This window comes from Somniosus microcephalus, chromosome 9 (genome assembly GCF_052327205.1).
Source record: "Somniosus microcephalus isolate GS21.2 chromosome 9, FLI_Smic_1.0, whole genome shotgun sequence".
NCBI lineage: Eukaryota > Metazoa > Chordata > Chondrichthyes > Squaliformes > Somniosidae > Somniosus > Somniosus microcephalus.
In genome coordinates this window covers 43843851-43860439 of record NC_140995.1, presented here as the reverse complement: position 1 = coordinate 43860439, position 16589 = coordinate 43843851, and the positions used below count along the sequence as shown (strand labels likewise).

Sequence of the window (16589 nt, the reverse complement as noted above, 5' to 3'; positions counted from 1 at the left end):
CTCCCTCACTGCTGCACTGAAGTGTCAGCCTAGATCTAGTGCTCAAGTCTCTGGAGTGGGAGGCGGGAGTGCTACCCACTGAGCCACAGCTGACAACTGGAGGTCCAACTAGCAGACACTTTGTACCACTGGATGGCTTTTCCCGTGAGTGTGCATTAGATATTTACACCACTGCATCCTTCCAAGCCACTGCCACTTGCATGTGGGAAATTGTTCAGATGGATGCGCCAAGCAAGTTACACAGGCTTTGTTTCTAAGGCGTAATATTGTCATCCCTTTTCCTGTGGCAAAGGGCATCTGTTGATGGGCCACCAAATATTTCCTGGGGGCCAGTGTTCCCAAAGTGTAAAGTATTGTAGATGACAGCCATGTAAATTGCAGCCTATTATGGTTGGCTGACACTTGCTGTTGAGTAAGGTGTACTAAAGTGCCTAACTGAGCAACTTGCCTGATATCTACCACATGCAGTAGCACATTCGCTTGACCAACCAGCAAAACATTGAGTCAGGTGACAAACTTTCTATTGATACGTATCAATACTTTTTGGTTCAGGCAGGGAGAAAAGTCAGCATACACACATGGATCATTTGCCCTTTATCAAAAAGAAGTGGTCACATACTCAATAGGAAGCAAAGGGTTCCTGACCAGTCAAGACAATGTGAAGCTGGCAGAAGAAGTCCAGGATATTTCCACTGAACCAATAAAGAGACATTTCCTCAAGCAACATCCAGTGCAGGAACTGGCAATTCAGCAGAAGTTGCCAGTGTCATAACGTCTAGATTTATTGCCCAAGGTGTTTTGTCACTGGCAGGCAAAAATTCTGAAGCACACAAGCCTGGAAGTTGTTATCCATTGCGGGACCAAAAATCCATACAAAGACAGAATTTATAAGCTTGGTGATAATGAAAATAATAGTGGGTCGGAATAAGGGGTGTAATGTGTTCGTGAGTAAAACTGGATGTTGGGTATTGCCCTCTGGTGGCTGGAAGGAAGTAGCAGTTTGTAATCTGGGAAGGATGCGCTAGTTTGACCAGGAAGTGCTTCTCATAGGAAAGCTGATGCAATAATGATGGTGCCTATTTTTTCCCTCCAAGTATTTGTCCAATTCCCTTTTTGGGTGTGGAAGCCGCTTCATTGGACCTTCAAACCTTGCCCATTTCTACAACAAATGGGAGGTCTGAGAGAGAGTTCAACACTCGCCTGTCATGCGTATCCCCCTCCACAAGCAATTCTGGAAGAGTTTTATTCTTAACCAGACGTTTTTGTTTCAGTTAATTGCCTTGTTGCCCTCTTATGATTAGAGTGAGATACAAAAGGAACAGTAAAGGTATTTTTGGTTCAATTTGCATTTTCTGCTGGCCTTCCTCACTACTTTGCACATGTCTACTTAATAACAAAGTAACACTTTCAGGTAGAAACATAGAAACATAGAAGATAGGAGCAGGAGTAGGCCATTCGGCCCCTCGAGCCTGTTCCGCCATTTAATGAGATCATGGCTGATCATCCAAATTCAGTACCCTGTCCCTGCTTTCTCTCCGTATCCCTTGATCCCTTTAGCCTCAAGAAATATATCCAACTCCTTCTTGAATATATTTAATGAATTGGCCTCAACTGCCCTGTGTGGCAGAGAATTCCACAGGTTCACCACTCTCTGGGTGAAGAAATTCCTCCTCATCTCAGTCCTAAATGGCTTACCCCTTATCCTTAGACTGTGACCCCTGGTTCTGGACTCCCCCGCCATTGGGAACATCCTTCCTGCATCTAGTCTGTCTAGTCCTGTTAGAATTTTATAAGTTTCAATGAGATCCCTTCTCATTCTTCTAAAATCTAGCGAATATAAGCCTAATCGACCCAATCTCTCCTCATACATCATTCCTGCCATCCCAGGTATCAGTCTGGTGAATCTTCGCTGCACTCCCTCCATGGCAAGAACATGCTTTGGTCCATCTGGCCCACCTATCCATGGTATTCCCTTGGTGTATTTCTAAATAACCCCAAATCCTATTTTTAGGTAAGGAACAGCCGAGTTCCTTCTTGAAACCCATTAAGGTTTCTTGTTCTACAAACTAGCCATCCTTTTAGTTTAAATGAAACGTCCTCTTGCATTGCCAATATTTTTGGTTAAACTTTGTGAGGCAACATATGCTCACTTTTTTCCTTCCTGATTACGTTTCATAACCATCATTATTCCACTGAAAATATTGAAATTTGCAGTACCCTGTGCTATCTTTATCAAAGCACAAATTCACTGCATCATAAAGCAGTGTGGTCTATACACACATTAGTATGAGCGGTTTAAGTTGAGATGGCTGGTACCCTGCATTGCCCACTTTGAATAGAGGTATGGGCATATATGGTGGCAAGAGGGAGAGGCAGCGAGTGCTGGCGTCGGTGGCACTGGTTGTGGTGTTGATTACGTGGAATTTACATAATTTCCAATTGGTTTGGTGCAAAAATTGGATTTCTTTTTGTAAGTTATTTTTTTGTGACGAAATAGTGAAAACATCAAGACAAGTTTGAAAGCAATGATACTGTTGTGACAGTTTGATTAAAAAAAACAAATAAAGAAGTGCATTGTTTCTGCCTGGTTGAGGCTGATGTACCTCAGGGACCCACAAGTGCTGTTTCCACGATGGGCCCCATGTATTGAAAATTGCTGCTTGTGGTGATGGCCGGTGAGATCCCGATTGAGGATATGCAACAACAACTTGCATTTATATAGTGCCTTTAACGTAGTAAAATATCCCAAGGTGCTTCACAGGAGCATTATTTTTGGGCACTAAGTAAATCAAGGGATATGGGGATAGGGCGGGAAAGTGGAGTTGATGTAAAAGTTCAGCCCTGATCTTATTGAATAGCGGAGCAGGCTCGAGGGGCTGTATGGCCTACTCCTGTTCCTATTTCTTATCTTCTTATGTTCTTAATGTCAGACAAAAATTGGCACTGAGCCACATAAGGAGATATTAGGATAGAACATAAGAATTCGAAACAGGAGTAGGCCATAAGTGCTGGTCACCAAAGGTGACCAAAAGCTTGGTCAAAGAGGTAGGTTTTAAGGAGCAACTTAAAGGAGGAAGGAGAGGTAGAGATGCGGAGAGGTTTAGGGAAGGAATTCCAAAGCTTGGGGCTTAGGCAGCTGAAGGCATGGCGACCAGTGGTGGAGTGATGAAAATACGGCCTCTTGTATCCTACACACCCGGTGATGCCCCAGTTTGAAAATTCCAGCAGCCTGTTCACATGCTATGGGAAGAAAAGCCGTACATGCCTTCTTCCCTCTCTTCACATTCCCTTGCTTTCCTTCTGGTGTCTGTGAATGGGTCATTTGCCTGTAAAGTACAAAATTCCTTGTAGTAGTTATGAGAACACAGGCCTTTTGTGATGTTCAACCTCATTATCAAGAACTTCGTTGCAATTGGGAGGGAATTTAGGAGGTAGTCTTCAGTAACGTGTTCCAATTTGAGAGAAAGCAAACAAGAAATAGGAAAAGGCCTTTAATACCCAATAAGCCTCTTGTTTTACAGAGATCAGCACACCTACCTCTCTTTCAAATATGTCTCTCAATTCCTTTCTTCTCCACCAATGCATCTAATTGTCTCTTGAACACATTTGTATTGTCTGTTTTAATATCTTTGCAATCTAACCTGGCCAATTACTGCGCCATTAGCCTCGTCCCAATCATCAGCAAAGTGATGGTATCGGTAGTGTACTCAAGTGACACCAACTTGCCAATAACCTGCTCACCAACTGTTGGTTTGGGGTCAGCTAAAACCATTCAGCTCCAGATTTATTTTTTAATTCGTTTATGGGATCTGGGCTTCGCTGGCAAGGCCAGCATTTAATGCCCATCCCTAGTTGCCCTTGAGAAGGTGGTGGTGAGCTGCCTTCTTGAACTGCTGTAGTCCGTGTGGTGAAGGTACTCCCACCATGCGGTTAGGGAGGGAGTTCCAGCATTTTGACCCAGCGACGATGAAGGATCGGCGATATATTTCTAAGTCAGGATGGTGTGTGACTTGGAGGGGAACTTGGAGGTGGTGGTGTTCCCAGGCACCTGCTGCCCACGTCCTTCTAGGTGGTAGAGGTCGCAGGTTTGGGAGGTGCCGCCAAAGAAGCCTTGACGAGTTGCTGCAGTGCATCTTGTAGATGGTACACACTGCAGCCACGGTACGCTGGTGGTGGAGGGAGTGAATGTTTAAGGTGGTGGATGGGTGCCAATCAATTGGGTTGCTTTGTCCTGGATGGTGTCGAGCTTCCTGAGTGTTGTTGCAGCTGCACTCATCCAGGCAAGTGGAGAATATTCCATCACACTCCTTACTTGTGCCTTGTAGATGGTGGAAAGGCTTTGGGGAGTCAGGAGGTGAGACACTCGCTGCAGAATACCTAGCCTCTGACCTGCTCTTGTTGCCACAGTATTTATGTGGCTGGTCCAGTTAAGTTTCTGGTTAATGGTGACCCCCAGGATGTTGATGGTGGGGGATTCGGTGATGGTAATGCCATTGAATGTCAAGGGGAGGTGGTTACACTCTCGCTTGGTGGAGATAGTCATTGCCTAGCGCTTGTGTGGTGCAATGTTACCTGCCACTTATCAGCCCAAGCCTGAATGTTACCCTGGTCTTGTTGCATGCGAGCATGGACTGCTTCAGTATCTGAGGAGTTGCAAATGGCACTGAACGCTGTCTCGTTCAACCATCACCCCTGTGCTCTCTGACATACATTGGATCTCGATTCACCCCAGGACCTGTGTTTCTAGACCCTTCCACATGTAGCTAGACATGCCTTGATTTTAAAATTTGTGTTCAAATCTTTTCATGGCTTCACCCCTCCCCATCTCTGCAACCTCCTCCAGCCATACGACACTCCAAGACTTCTGCACTCCTCCAATTCTGGCCTCCCTGGCATCTCCCACTTCCTCGCCAGTCCATTGGTGAGTGCGTCTTTGGCCATCTGGGCCCTAAGCAGTGGCATTCCCTCCCTAAACCTCTCTGCATCTCTCTCCTCCTTTAAGGCCTTCCTTAAAAGCTACCTCTTTGACCAGTCTTTAAGTCACTCTTCTTTCGCTCAGTATCAATGTTTTGTCTGATAATGCAGTTGTGAAGTGCCTTGGGACATTTTTCCATGTTAAAGGCGCTATATAAATGCAAGATATTGTGAATGATAAAATAGATTGCCGGTACCCTGGTAACTTTTTTTAAAATTCGTATATGGGATGTGGACGTCGTTGGCAAGGCCAGCATTTATTGCCCATCACTAATTACCCTCACCACCACCTTCTCGAACCGCTGCAGTCCGTGTGGTGCAGGTACTCCCACAGTGCTGTTAGGGAGGGAGTGTCAGGATTTTGACCCAGCGAAGATGAAGCATCGGCGATATACTTCTAAGTCAGGATGGTGTGTGACTTGGAGGGGAACTTGGAGGTGGTGGTGTTCCCATGCGCCTACTGCCCTTGTCCTTCTAGGTGGAAGAGGTTGTGGGTTTGGGAGGTGCTGTCGAAGAAGCCTTGGTGAGTTGCTGCAGTGCATCTTGTAGATGGTACACACTGCAGTCATGGTACGCCGGTGGTGGAGGGAGTGAATGTTTAAGGTGGTGGATGGGGTGCCAATCAAGCGAGCTGCTTTGTCCTGGATGGTGTCGAGCTTCTTGAGTGTTGTTGCAGCTGCACTCATCCAGGCAAGTGGAGAGTATTCCATCACACTCCTTACTTGTGCCTTGTAGATGGTGGAAAGGCTTTGGGGAGTCAGGAGGTGAGACACTCACCGCAGAATACCTAACCTCTGACCAGCTCTTGTTGCCACAGTATTTATCTAGCTGGGCCAGTTAAGTTTCTGGTCAATTGTGACCCCCAGGATGTTGATGGTGAGGGATTCGGCGATGGTAATACTGTTGAATGTCGAGGGGAGGTGGTTGGACTCTCGCTTGTTGGAGATAGTCATTGCCTGGCACTTCTGTGGCGCGAATGTTACCTGCCACTTATCAGTTATCCAGGTCTAGTTGCATGCGGGCATGCACTGCTTCATTATCTGAGGAGTTATGAATGGCACTGAACACTGTGCAGTCATCAGCGAACATCCCCATTTCTGACCTTATATTGGTGGGAAGGATATTGATGAAGCAGCTGAAGATGGTTGGGCCTAGGACACTGCCCTGAGGAACTCCTGCAGCGATGTCCTGGGGCTGTGATGATTGGCCTTCAACCACCACAACCATCTTCCTTTGTGCTAGGTATGACTTCAGCCAGTGGAGCGTTTTCCCCCCGATTTTCATTGACTTCAGTTTTACTAGGGCTCTTTGATGCCACACTCGGTCAAATGCTGCCTTGATGTCAAGGGCAGTCACTCCCACTTCACTTCTGGAATTCGACTCCTTTGTCCATGTTTGGACCAAGGCTGTAATGAGGTCAGGAGCCAAGTGGACTTGGCGGAACCCAAACTGGGCATCTGTGAGCAGGTTATTGGTGTGTAAATGCCACTTGATAACACTGTCGATGACACCTTCCATCACTTTGCTGATGATTGAGAGTAGACTGATGGGGCGGTAATTGGCCAGATTGGATTTGTCCTGCTTTTTGTGGACAGGACATACCTGGGCAGTTTTCCACATTGTCGGATAGATGCCAGTGTTGTAGCTGTACTGGAACAGCTTGGCTAGAGGTGTGTCTAGTTCTGGAGCACAAGTCTTCAGCACGATAGCCGGGATGTTGTCGGGGCCCATTGCCTTTGCTGTATCCAGTGCACTCAGTCGTTTCTTGATATCACGTGGAGTGAATCGAATTGGCTGAAGACTGGCTTCTGTGATGGTGGGGACCTCAGGAGTAGGCCAATATGGATCATCCACTCGGCACTTCTGGCTGAAGATGGTTGCAAACGCTTCAGCCTTGTCTTTTGCACTCACGTGCTGGGCTCCACCATCATTGAGGATGGGGATATTGATGGAGCACAGCAGCAGCATTGTATCCTAAATGCTTTCAAGTGATCCCTGTCGGACCACCCACCCCACCTCATCGCACTTACCTGTCTGCCACGGAACATTTTTTTGCGTTATAAAATATCTAGAGATGGGGAGATAAAATTATGAAGGGCCTAGATAGCGTTGATAGAAAGGACCTATTTCCCCTAGCAGGAAGGTCAATAACAAGGGGGCATGGATTTAAAGTAAATTGGTAGAAGGATTAGAGGAGAGTTGAGGAGAACTTTTTTCACCCAGAGGATGGCAGAGGTCTGGAACTCACTGCCTGAAAGGGTGGTAGAGGCAGAAACCCTCAATGCCTTTAAAAAGTACTTGGATATAAACTTGAAGTGCCGTAACCTACAAGGCTACGAACCAAGAGCTGGAAAGTGGGATTAGGATGGATAGCTCTTTGTCGGCCGGCACAGACACAATGGGCCTAATGGCCTCCTTCTGGGCCATAAACTTCTATGATTCTATTAATTCTTAACTTCTGAAGTATCAGTCATAAGGTTAACACAAAATGGATGACTGGGTTTGATCGATCAAGTTGTCCCATGTTCAACGGATCAAGGGTTCACAGATTGCACCCCTGACTTTGTTTGGTAATAAATGAGTTTATCTGCTTCTGTCACTGTCTTTACCATGTACAACAGAAGCTCTTCCCTCTCATTCCCATTGGCTGTTTTCGGGGAGCTCCTCTCAATTTCGGTCGACTTTTCATTAGCACACATTTGCAACACTTACGTCTAAACAAATGAGAACATCTGTGTCTGGGTTTCTGATGTTTACTCATAATCACATAGTGAAGGAAGATATCAGAAACTAGAAGTAGCAAGTGAGCTAATTTAACCTAATCTGCTCTCATTTCTCTGCAGTATTAGTTCCTCCTTGTGATAAATCACTAGAATGAAGATGACTGGGTAAGGTAGAGACGGGACATAATGATTAATCGGGGAACTTGCTGTGAGGTTATTCATTTTTATTATCTTTTCTCAAAGATAAATCATCCTAAAATATGTTTCCATTTAGTGATCTTACCATGTGACATTGTTTGATGGCAGTTCTCATTTTTTGCGCTGTAATGTTTTGACACCTAACACACTTTTTTTGTTCTAGATGTCTGGCCATCAATTATTTCCTCTCCTGTACATGCCCCTGCTATCTCCTTGACAACTGTCTCCATAGCAACGACGGTGTCTTGTGCAGACGGTCCTTGCCTGAATGGGGCAACCTGCGAGGATTTGGATATTGGAAAAGTGAAATGTCACTGCTCATCACAGTATGGAGGAGAAAGCTGTGAAGCAGGTACAATTATCAAAAGCACCATAATGTATTTTCTTTCTCTTCCTCAATTATTTACTACACGAGTTGGGCAACATTTTTAAAGAAAGACCATTTCTTTTAAACAGGAATTCTTTCTGTTTTTATTTGACTCAGTTGGTGAAGTATTTCAATGGTAATGCTTGTTAATTTTACCCTTGAGAGGTTATATATGATCTTAATTTCAAGGGACACCTTTGCCATCTATTAGAAGCTAGCAGTTGATTCAATCCTGAAGTGAAATACTACATTTAAAGTTAGAAAGATTTTCAATTTTTCCAAACTGACAATATACCAATAAATCTGAAAGGAGCATTTTTAATAATCTGTGCTGTTTAATTATTAAAACTATATTGACTCGGATTTTGCAGTGGGTAATGACGGCAAACTGTTAGCATTCGCCGTCATTATCCCTCTGAAACTGACTGTAACTTCAGGATTTAGCGCATGCGCATCTAAACGCGGAATCCTGAAGTTGCGGTCAGTCATTCACTGCTCCGACACAGGATGCGCTGTGGACCCCCGCCCATAATCAGCAATCAGTGTAATCAGTGAAATCAGTGGAACTGGCGAAAACTTGGAGGGAAAAATTCAGTTGTTTGCTCCTCCCGTTAGCACCTTAAGAGGGCGCTAATGGGGCGCAAAGCAACTAGTGCCCGGGCACGGTGATTTTTCACCGCTCATGAAATTAACTAGACATTTTGCGGCGGCACTAAACACTACCGCCACGATCTCCTGCGCCGGCAGATTGTGACGTCAGTCGAGTGCGCAACGCCCCGTTAGCACCCCGGACCGGATACTGAGTGGCGCCCCCTGCCTTACCGCCTGCCACTAGCAACGACAGGTTGAGGGGCGCGTTATGCTGTGAGAAAGGGACTAGGGGAGTGCTATTTAAAGGCAACCGCTTCCTGCCTTTTTTTGTCGGTGACATTTTTGCACCATGCATTCTGAGAGAGAGAGACTTCTGGAGAGATTCAATGCTGTGTGAAGGAGTTTTGAGTACTGAACAGCATTTTGCAGGTTTATTTTGATTTGCCCTTCCTTGCTTCGCCAGCGCTCTGAGGTAGCGCCTCGCTCCTCGGCCTTTGCGCCTTAAGACAGGTGTGAAGCGCCTGATTTAGCGCTCAAATCCCCTCCAGGGGCGATAAAAGCCAAGTTTGCTGTCGGAGGCGATAATTAGCACCAGGCGCTAAACTTTGCGCACGGCCGATAATGGCGCCCCAAAGGGGGCGATAATGAATTTTTCCCCCTTGGGCTTTTCCATGCTAATATCACTGTTAATTACTTCATTAAATGTTAAGCCTTGTTGGAATCAGTGTAACTGGGGTTTTAACAGGGTATTGACTGCTAAACAACCGTTCTGGCCCTGAAAAATGAATTTTTATATTAGTGAAATGTCAAATTATGCTAAAAATTACAATTAAAAAAAATATATTCTTCTACCTTAGCTTCTACCTTAAACCAATGTATGTCCCAATCTTTATTTCGCTCTCTGTAACATTTTTAAAAATTGGAGATAATCAGTGCTTTTCATTTCCTGGTTTGCTGTCTGTGAGAATTCTTCAATGTAATTGACTGCTTAGACAGCTTGATGACGTCACTGCTGCACTACCCTAGTAATTCCCTATTCACAGTGCTGCAATCAATTACATGTCGAGAAACCTAAAGTTTTCCCCACAGAGATCGCAAGATCACTGTGGGCAGCTTTCTTCGAGGTCAGTGGCGATTGCCGTTGCATCGTCACTGACTGCAAATTATGGGCCAATGTTTATTCAGAATTGCAGGAGAGTATTGTTTGTACTTTTTGAATTTCCATCTTTCTAGCAAACAACCCCCCCACCACCCCTCGCTGCAAGTTGTATCATTCCTTATTGTCAAGACTTTACCACCATTGAGCATGACAAAAAGTTATATTTGTGTTGATGGTTCTCTTGCTTCTAAAAAAGTGGTTTTACACACCAGACTCAAAATGGAGGCCGCACCTTCATTAGAAGTCTGCTATGTGCCCAAAGACAATGGGCGAGCAATTGATGTCCTTACTGCAACCTGGTAGCGCCAGCGTTGTGTGAAAAAATGGCGGATGCCGCTCTTGCACCAGCAGGAAGCAGTCCCGCTGGCGGCCACCATATTGGTCACCCCCTTTGTACTGCCGGTAACTGGCAGCACCCTGAAAAAAATGGCAGCGTGGTGACATCAGTCAGTGTGCAACGCCAACTTAATGTCACCTACGCAAACTTCGACCCTTGCGCTCAAACCAGCGCTGGGTCCTAAGCACGCTAGGTTAACCTGGCGTGCAAGCAGGCTGACAGACGCTGACAGGGGCGATATCTGCAGCTGTTACAGGGACACACACATCAATCAGGTAAGTTTGAATGGAAGGGTTTGGACTGGGTATTTTTATTTTATTGAAGTGGTGACTTGCTGCAATAGATGTGAATTTTTTTTTTACGTGTTTACGGAGTGCTGCTGGACGCTTGCAAGTGCTCGGATGGTAATGAACGCCTTTGAGAAGACAGAAGATGCTGCGAATCTTCTTCTCTTCTTAGGCAGTCTCTCGGAAACATTAAAAATGAATTCTCAGGTGACTGATGAGTCCAATGCGGGACCTACAGTCTCTGTCACAGGTGGGGCAGACGGTGGTTGAAGGGGCGGGTGGGTGGGGTGCTCGGGTTGATGTGCGCTCCTTGTGCTGCTTGCGCTTGGCTTCTGCTTACTCCCGGCGAAGAGACTCGAGGTGTTTGGCGTCTCCCCGGATGCTTCTCCTCCACTTTGTGCGGTCTTGGGCCAGGAATTCCCAGGTGTCGGTGGGGATGTTACACTTTTTCAAGGAGGCTTTGAGGGTATCCTTGAAGTGTTTCCTCTGCTCACCTGGGGCTATCTTGCCGTGTCGGAGCTCCAAGTAGAGCGCTTGTTTTGGGAGTCTCGTATCGGGCATGCGGACGATGTGGCCCGTCCATCGGTGCTGATCGAGTGTGGTTAAAGCTTCGAAGCTGGGGATGTTGGCCTGAGCGAGAATACTCAGCAGGTCACGCAACATCCATGGAGCTCATGTCTCAGGTCGACATGCTGCCTGACCAACTGAGTACTTGCAGCATTTTATGCTGTCATTTCACATTTACAGCATCCTCTTGCAGAGGGAAGAGGAAGACTCAGAAGAGGAAGATGCAAAAGAGGAGGACGTCAAAGAGGATCAAGCCAAAGAGGAGCAATCAGACAGAACGATGCATCCCAGACAGCTGCTTTGTGGCCGGCATATCCGGGATGGAATCGTCCGCCTGCGATCCCACTGGCTGGGCAGGTTGGGTGTGTGAAATGAGGAAGGCACAAGAGTGGAGTTGTGCTGACGGGAGGGCGGGAAGCCTAGAGGTGCATGCCAGAAGGAGGATAACGTACCAGGATACCCGCTTCTTGTATCCTTTCAGCCCCGCCATTGGCCAAGGGCTCAGCCATGCCCCTGCCAAGAATGGCCTGCACCGTCTCCTCCAAGGGGTTGAGGTGAGGCTAGGAATAGCAGTGCTGGGACCCCAACTCTTTACAATCTATATTAATGATTTGGAGGAAGGGACCGAGTGCAACATATCCAAGTTTGCCAACGATACAAAGATGGGAGGGAAAGCAGTGAGTGAGGAGGACATAAAAAACCTGCAAAAGGACATAGACAGGCTAAGTGAGTGGGCAGAGATTTGGCAGATGCAATATAATGTTGGAAAGTGTGAGGTTATGCACTTTGGCAGAAAAAATCAAAGAGCAAGTTATTATCTAAATGGAGAGAAACTGCAAAGTGCTACAGTACAAAGGGATCATGGGGTCCTGGTGCATGAAACACAAAAAGTTAGTATGCAGGTGCAGCATGTGATCAGGAAGGCCAATGGAACCTTGGCTTTTATTGCAAGGGGGATGGAGTATAAAAACAGGGAAATCTTGCTTCAGTTATACAGGGTATTGGTGAAGCCACACCTGGAATACTGCATGCAGTTTTGGTTTCCATATTTAAGAAAAGATATACGCTAGCAAAATACTGCAGATGTTGGAAATCCGAAATAACAACAGAAAATGCTGGAAAAACTCAGCAGGTCAGGCAACATCCGTGGAGAGAAATTTGAGTTCACGTTTCAGGTCGAACCCTTCTTCAAAACTGGAAAGAAAAGAAAATAGATCGAAGGCAGGGCTGCGATCGGACAAAAGAAGTAACAGAAACAAAAGAAGTAAAAGAGACAATAAAAGTTATTCGAAGCTAGACGAGATGGTAATAGGCTGAGATTAGGTGTGAAGTGTACTGGCAGGGCAAGAGATAGCTGCCAGGTGTGAGAGAGAAACAAAAGGGAAGGGGAGGGGGGGAAGGAGTGGAAAAATTACAAGTAAAAATGTAATAGGGGCCAAGGTTATGATCTGAAATTGTTGAACTCGATATTGAGTCCGGAAGGCTGCAGAGTGCCTAATCGGAAGATGATGTGCTGTTCCTCGAGTTTACGTTGAGCTTTCGTGGAACAATATAAGAGGCCAAGGACGGTGAGGTCCGAGTGGGAATGGAGCGGTGAATTAAAATGACAGGCGACCGGAAGCTCGGGGTCACCCTTACGGACTGAACGGAGGTGTTCCGCAAAGCGGTCACCCAATCTGCGTTTGGTCTCCCCAATGTAGAGGAGACCGCATTGTGAGCAGCGAATACAGTATACTAGATTGCGAGAAGTACAAGTAAATCGCTGTTTCACCTGGAAGGGGTGTTTGGGGCCCTGGACAGTGGGAAGGGGGGAGGTATAGGGGCAGGTGTTACATCTCCTCCGCTTGCACGGGAAGGTGCCAGGTGAAGGGGAAGGGCTGTTTGGGGTGATAGAGGAGTGGACTAGGGTGTCTCGGAGGGAGCGGTCCCTACGGAATGCTGAAAGGGGAGGGGAGGGGAAGATACGTTTGGTGGTGGGATCACTTTGGAGGTAGCGGAAATGCCGGAGGATGATCCGTTGAATGTGAAGGCTGGTGGGGTGAAAGGTGAGGACAAGGGGAACCCTATCGTGGTTCCAGGAGGGAGGGGTAGGGGTGAGGGCAGAAGTGCGGGAGATAGAACTGACACGGTCGAGGGCAGTGTCAACCACGGTAGAGGGGAATCCTCGGTTGCGGAAAAAGGAAGACACGTCTGAAGCACTGGTGTGGAAGGTGGCATTGTCGGAGCAGATACGGCGGAGATGGAGAAACTGGGAGAATGGAATAGAGTCCTTACAGGAAGCAGGGTGGGAGGAAGTGTAGTCCAGGTAGCTGTGGGAGTCAGTGGGCTTGTAGTGAATATTGGTCGATAACCTATCCCCAGAGATGGAGACGGAGAAGTCGAGGAAGGGAAGGGAAGAGTCAGAGATGGACCATGTGAAGGTGAGGGAAGGGTGGAAATTGGAGGCAAAGTGAATGAAATTGTCAAGTTCGGAGCGAGAGCAGGAAACGGCACCGATACAGTCATCAATGTATCGGAAAAAGAGGTGAGGGAGGGGTCCCGAGTAGGACTGGAACAAAGATTGTTCCACATAGCCCACGAAAAGGCAGGCATAGCTAGGACCCATGCGGGTACCCATGGCAACACCTTTGATTTGGAGGAAATGAGTGGAGTTAAAGGAGAAGTTGTTCAATGTGAGAACAAGTTCAGCCAGGCGGAGGAGGGTGGTGGTGGATGAGGACTGGTCAGGCCTCTGTTCAAGGAAGAAGCGGAGCGCCCTCAGGCCATCCGGGTGGGGGATGGAGGTGTAGAGGGATTGTACGTCCATGGTGAAAAGGAAGCGGTTGGGGCCATGAAACTGGAAACTGTTAAAGTGGCAGAGGGCATCCAAAGAGTCGCGGATGTAGGTGGGAAGAGACTGGACAAGGGGAGAAAAGATAGAGTCAAGATAGGAAGAGATAAGTTCCATGGGGCAAGAACAGGCTGAAACGATGTGTCTACCAGGGCAGTCCTGTTTGTGGATCTTGGGAAGGAGGTAGAAGCGGGCTGTGCGGGGTTGGGGAACTATGAGGTTGGTGGCAGCGGGGGGGAAGATCTCCAGAGGAGATGAGGTCAGTGACAGTCTTGGAAATGGTGGTTTGATGTTCGGTAGTGGGGTCATGGTCCAGGTGGAGGTAGGAGGAGGTGTCGGAGAGTTGGCGTTCAGCTTCCGCTAGGTAGAGGTCAGTACGCCAAACAACAACAGCACCACCCTTGTCAGCGGGTTTAATGACAATGTCAGGGTTGGATCTAAGAGAATGGAGTGCTGCAAGTTCAGTGGGAGGTAGGTTGAAGTGAGTGAGGGGAGCAGAGAAATGGAGACGGCCGATGTCACGGCAGCAGTTAGCGATGAAAAGATCTAGAGAGGGTAAGAGGCCAGGGGGAGGGGTCCAGGTAGAACGGTAATTCTGCAAGCGGGAGAAAGGGTCAGTTGTGCGGGGGGAAGACTCCTGGCCAGAGAAGTGGGCATGGAGACGAAGGCGGCGGAAAAAGAGCTCAACATCGTGCCGAGCTCGAAATTCATTGAGGTGGGGGCGTAAGGGGATGAAGCTCAGGCCTTTGCTGAGGGCTGATCGTTCGGGGTCAGAGAGTGGAAGGTCAGAGGGGATAGTGAACACGTGGCAGGGGGTGAGATTGGGAGAAGGTGGGTCAGAGGAAAGTGAAGGGGAAGAAGGTTCCGGAGGGGCGTTGGTGTCCAAGAGTTGATGAAGCTTGCGATCCTTGACATCGGAAAGGAAGAAAAAAAGTTTTTTGCTGAAGCGTCGGATGAGTCGAAGGATGAAATGGAACTGTGGACCCGGACAGCTTTGAGATAGAGTGCGCCGGTGTTGCTGAAGAGCGAGGTCGAGAGTGTTCATGTGGCGCCGCATGGCGTTGAGCGTGGATCTCAGGATGCGGCGAGAGCAGTAGTTCGAGGAACGATGAATATCTTGGAGATATTTGTAATCCTGGGTAGATCCGAAGCATGAAGGGTGGAAGTTTAGTTGGAATCCACCTTCCACACCAGATGATGCCACCTTCCACACCAGTGCTTCAGACATGTCTTCCTTTTTCCGCAACCGAGGATTCCCCTCTACCGTGGTTGACACTGCCCTCGACCGTGTCAGTTCTATCTCCCGCACTTCTGCCCTCACCCCGGCCCCTCCCTCCCGGAACCACGATAGGGTTCCCTTGTCCTCACCTTTCACCCCACCAACCTCCACATTCAACGGATCATCCTCCGGCATTTCCGCTACCTCCAAAGTGATCCCACCACCAAACGTATCTTCCCCTCCCCTCCCCTTTCAGCATTCCGTAGGGACCGCTCCCTCCGAGACACCCTAGTCCACTCCTCTATCACCCCAAACAGCCCTTCCCCTTCACCTGGCACCTTCCCGTGCAAGCGGAGGAGATGTAACACCTGCCCCTATACCTCCCCCCTTCCCACTGTCCAGGGTCCCAAACACCCCTTCCAGGTGAAACAGCGATTTACTTGTACTTCTCGCAATCTAGTATACTGTATTCGCTGCTCACGATGCAGTCTCCTCTACATTGGGGAGACCAAACGCAGATTGGGTGACCGCTTTGCGGAACACCTCCGTTCAGTCCGTAAGGGTGACCCCGAGCTTCCGGTCGCCTGTCATTTTAATTCACCGCTCCATTCCCACTCGGACCTCACCGTCCTTGGCCTCTTGTATTGTTCCATGGAAGCTCAATGTAAACTCGAGGAACAGCACATCATATTCCTATTAGGCACTCTGCAGCCTTCCGGACTCAATATCGAGTTCAACAATTTCAGATCATAACCTTGGCCCCTATTACATTTTTTCTTGTAATTTTTCCACTCCTTTCCCCCCCCCTTTCCTTTTGTTTCTCTCTCACACCTGGCAGCTATCTCTTGCCCTGCCAGTACACTTCACACCTAATCTCAGCCTATTACCATCTCGTCTAGCTTCGAATACCTTTTATTGTCTCTTTTACTTCTTTTGTTTCTGTTACTTCTTTTGTCCAATCGCAGCCCTGCCTCTGATCTATTTTCTTTTCTTTCCAGTTTTGAAGAAGGGTTCGACCCGAAACGTCAACTCAAATTTCTCTCCACAGATGTTGCCTGACCTGCTGAGTTGTTCCAGCATTTTCTGTTGTTATTTAAGAAAAGATATACTTGCTCTCGAGGCAGTTCAGAGAAGGTTCACTCGGTTGATTCCGGAGATGAGGGGGTTGACGTATGAGGAAAGGTTGAGTAGGTTGGGACTCTACTCATTGGAGTTCAGAAGAATGAGAGGCGATCTTATCGAAACATATAAGATTGTGAGGGGGCTTGCTCGGGTGGATGCGGCGAGGATGTTTCCACTGATGGGTGAGACTAGAACTAGGGGGCATAATCTTAGAA

General features: G+C 47.5%; 1 protein-coding gene across 11 annotated transcripts in view; it reads left to right on the top strand.

Moving 5' to 3' along the window:
• The window catches only part of LOC147112361 (protein eyes shut homolog), a 2879641-nt gene that overhangs the window by 2670078 nt on the left and 192974 nt on the right, over nt 1-16589 (top strand). For all 11 annotated transcript variants that reach the window (XM_085996555.1, XM_085996552.1, XM_085996547.1 and 8 more), the window contains one exon: nt 8059-8247. In XM_085996555.1, coding sequence (XP_085852681.1) covers nt 8059-8247 — 189 coding nt within the window. The remainder of the gene's footprint in view (nt 1-8058; nt 8248-16589) is intronic.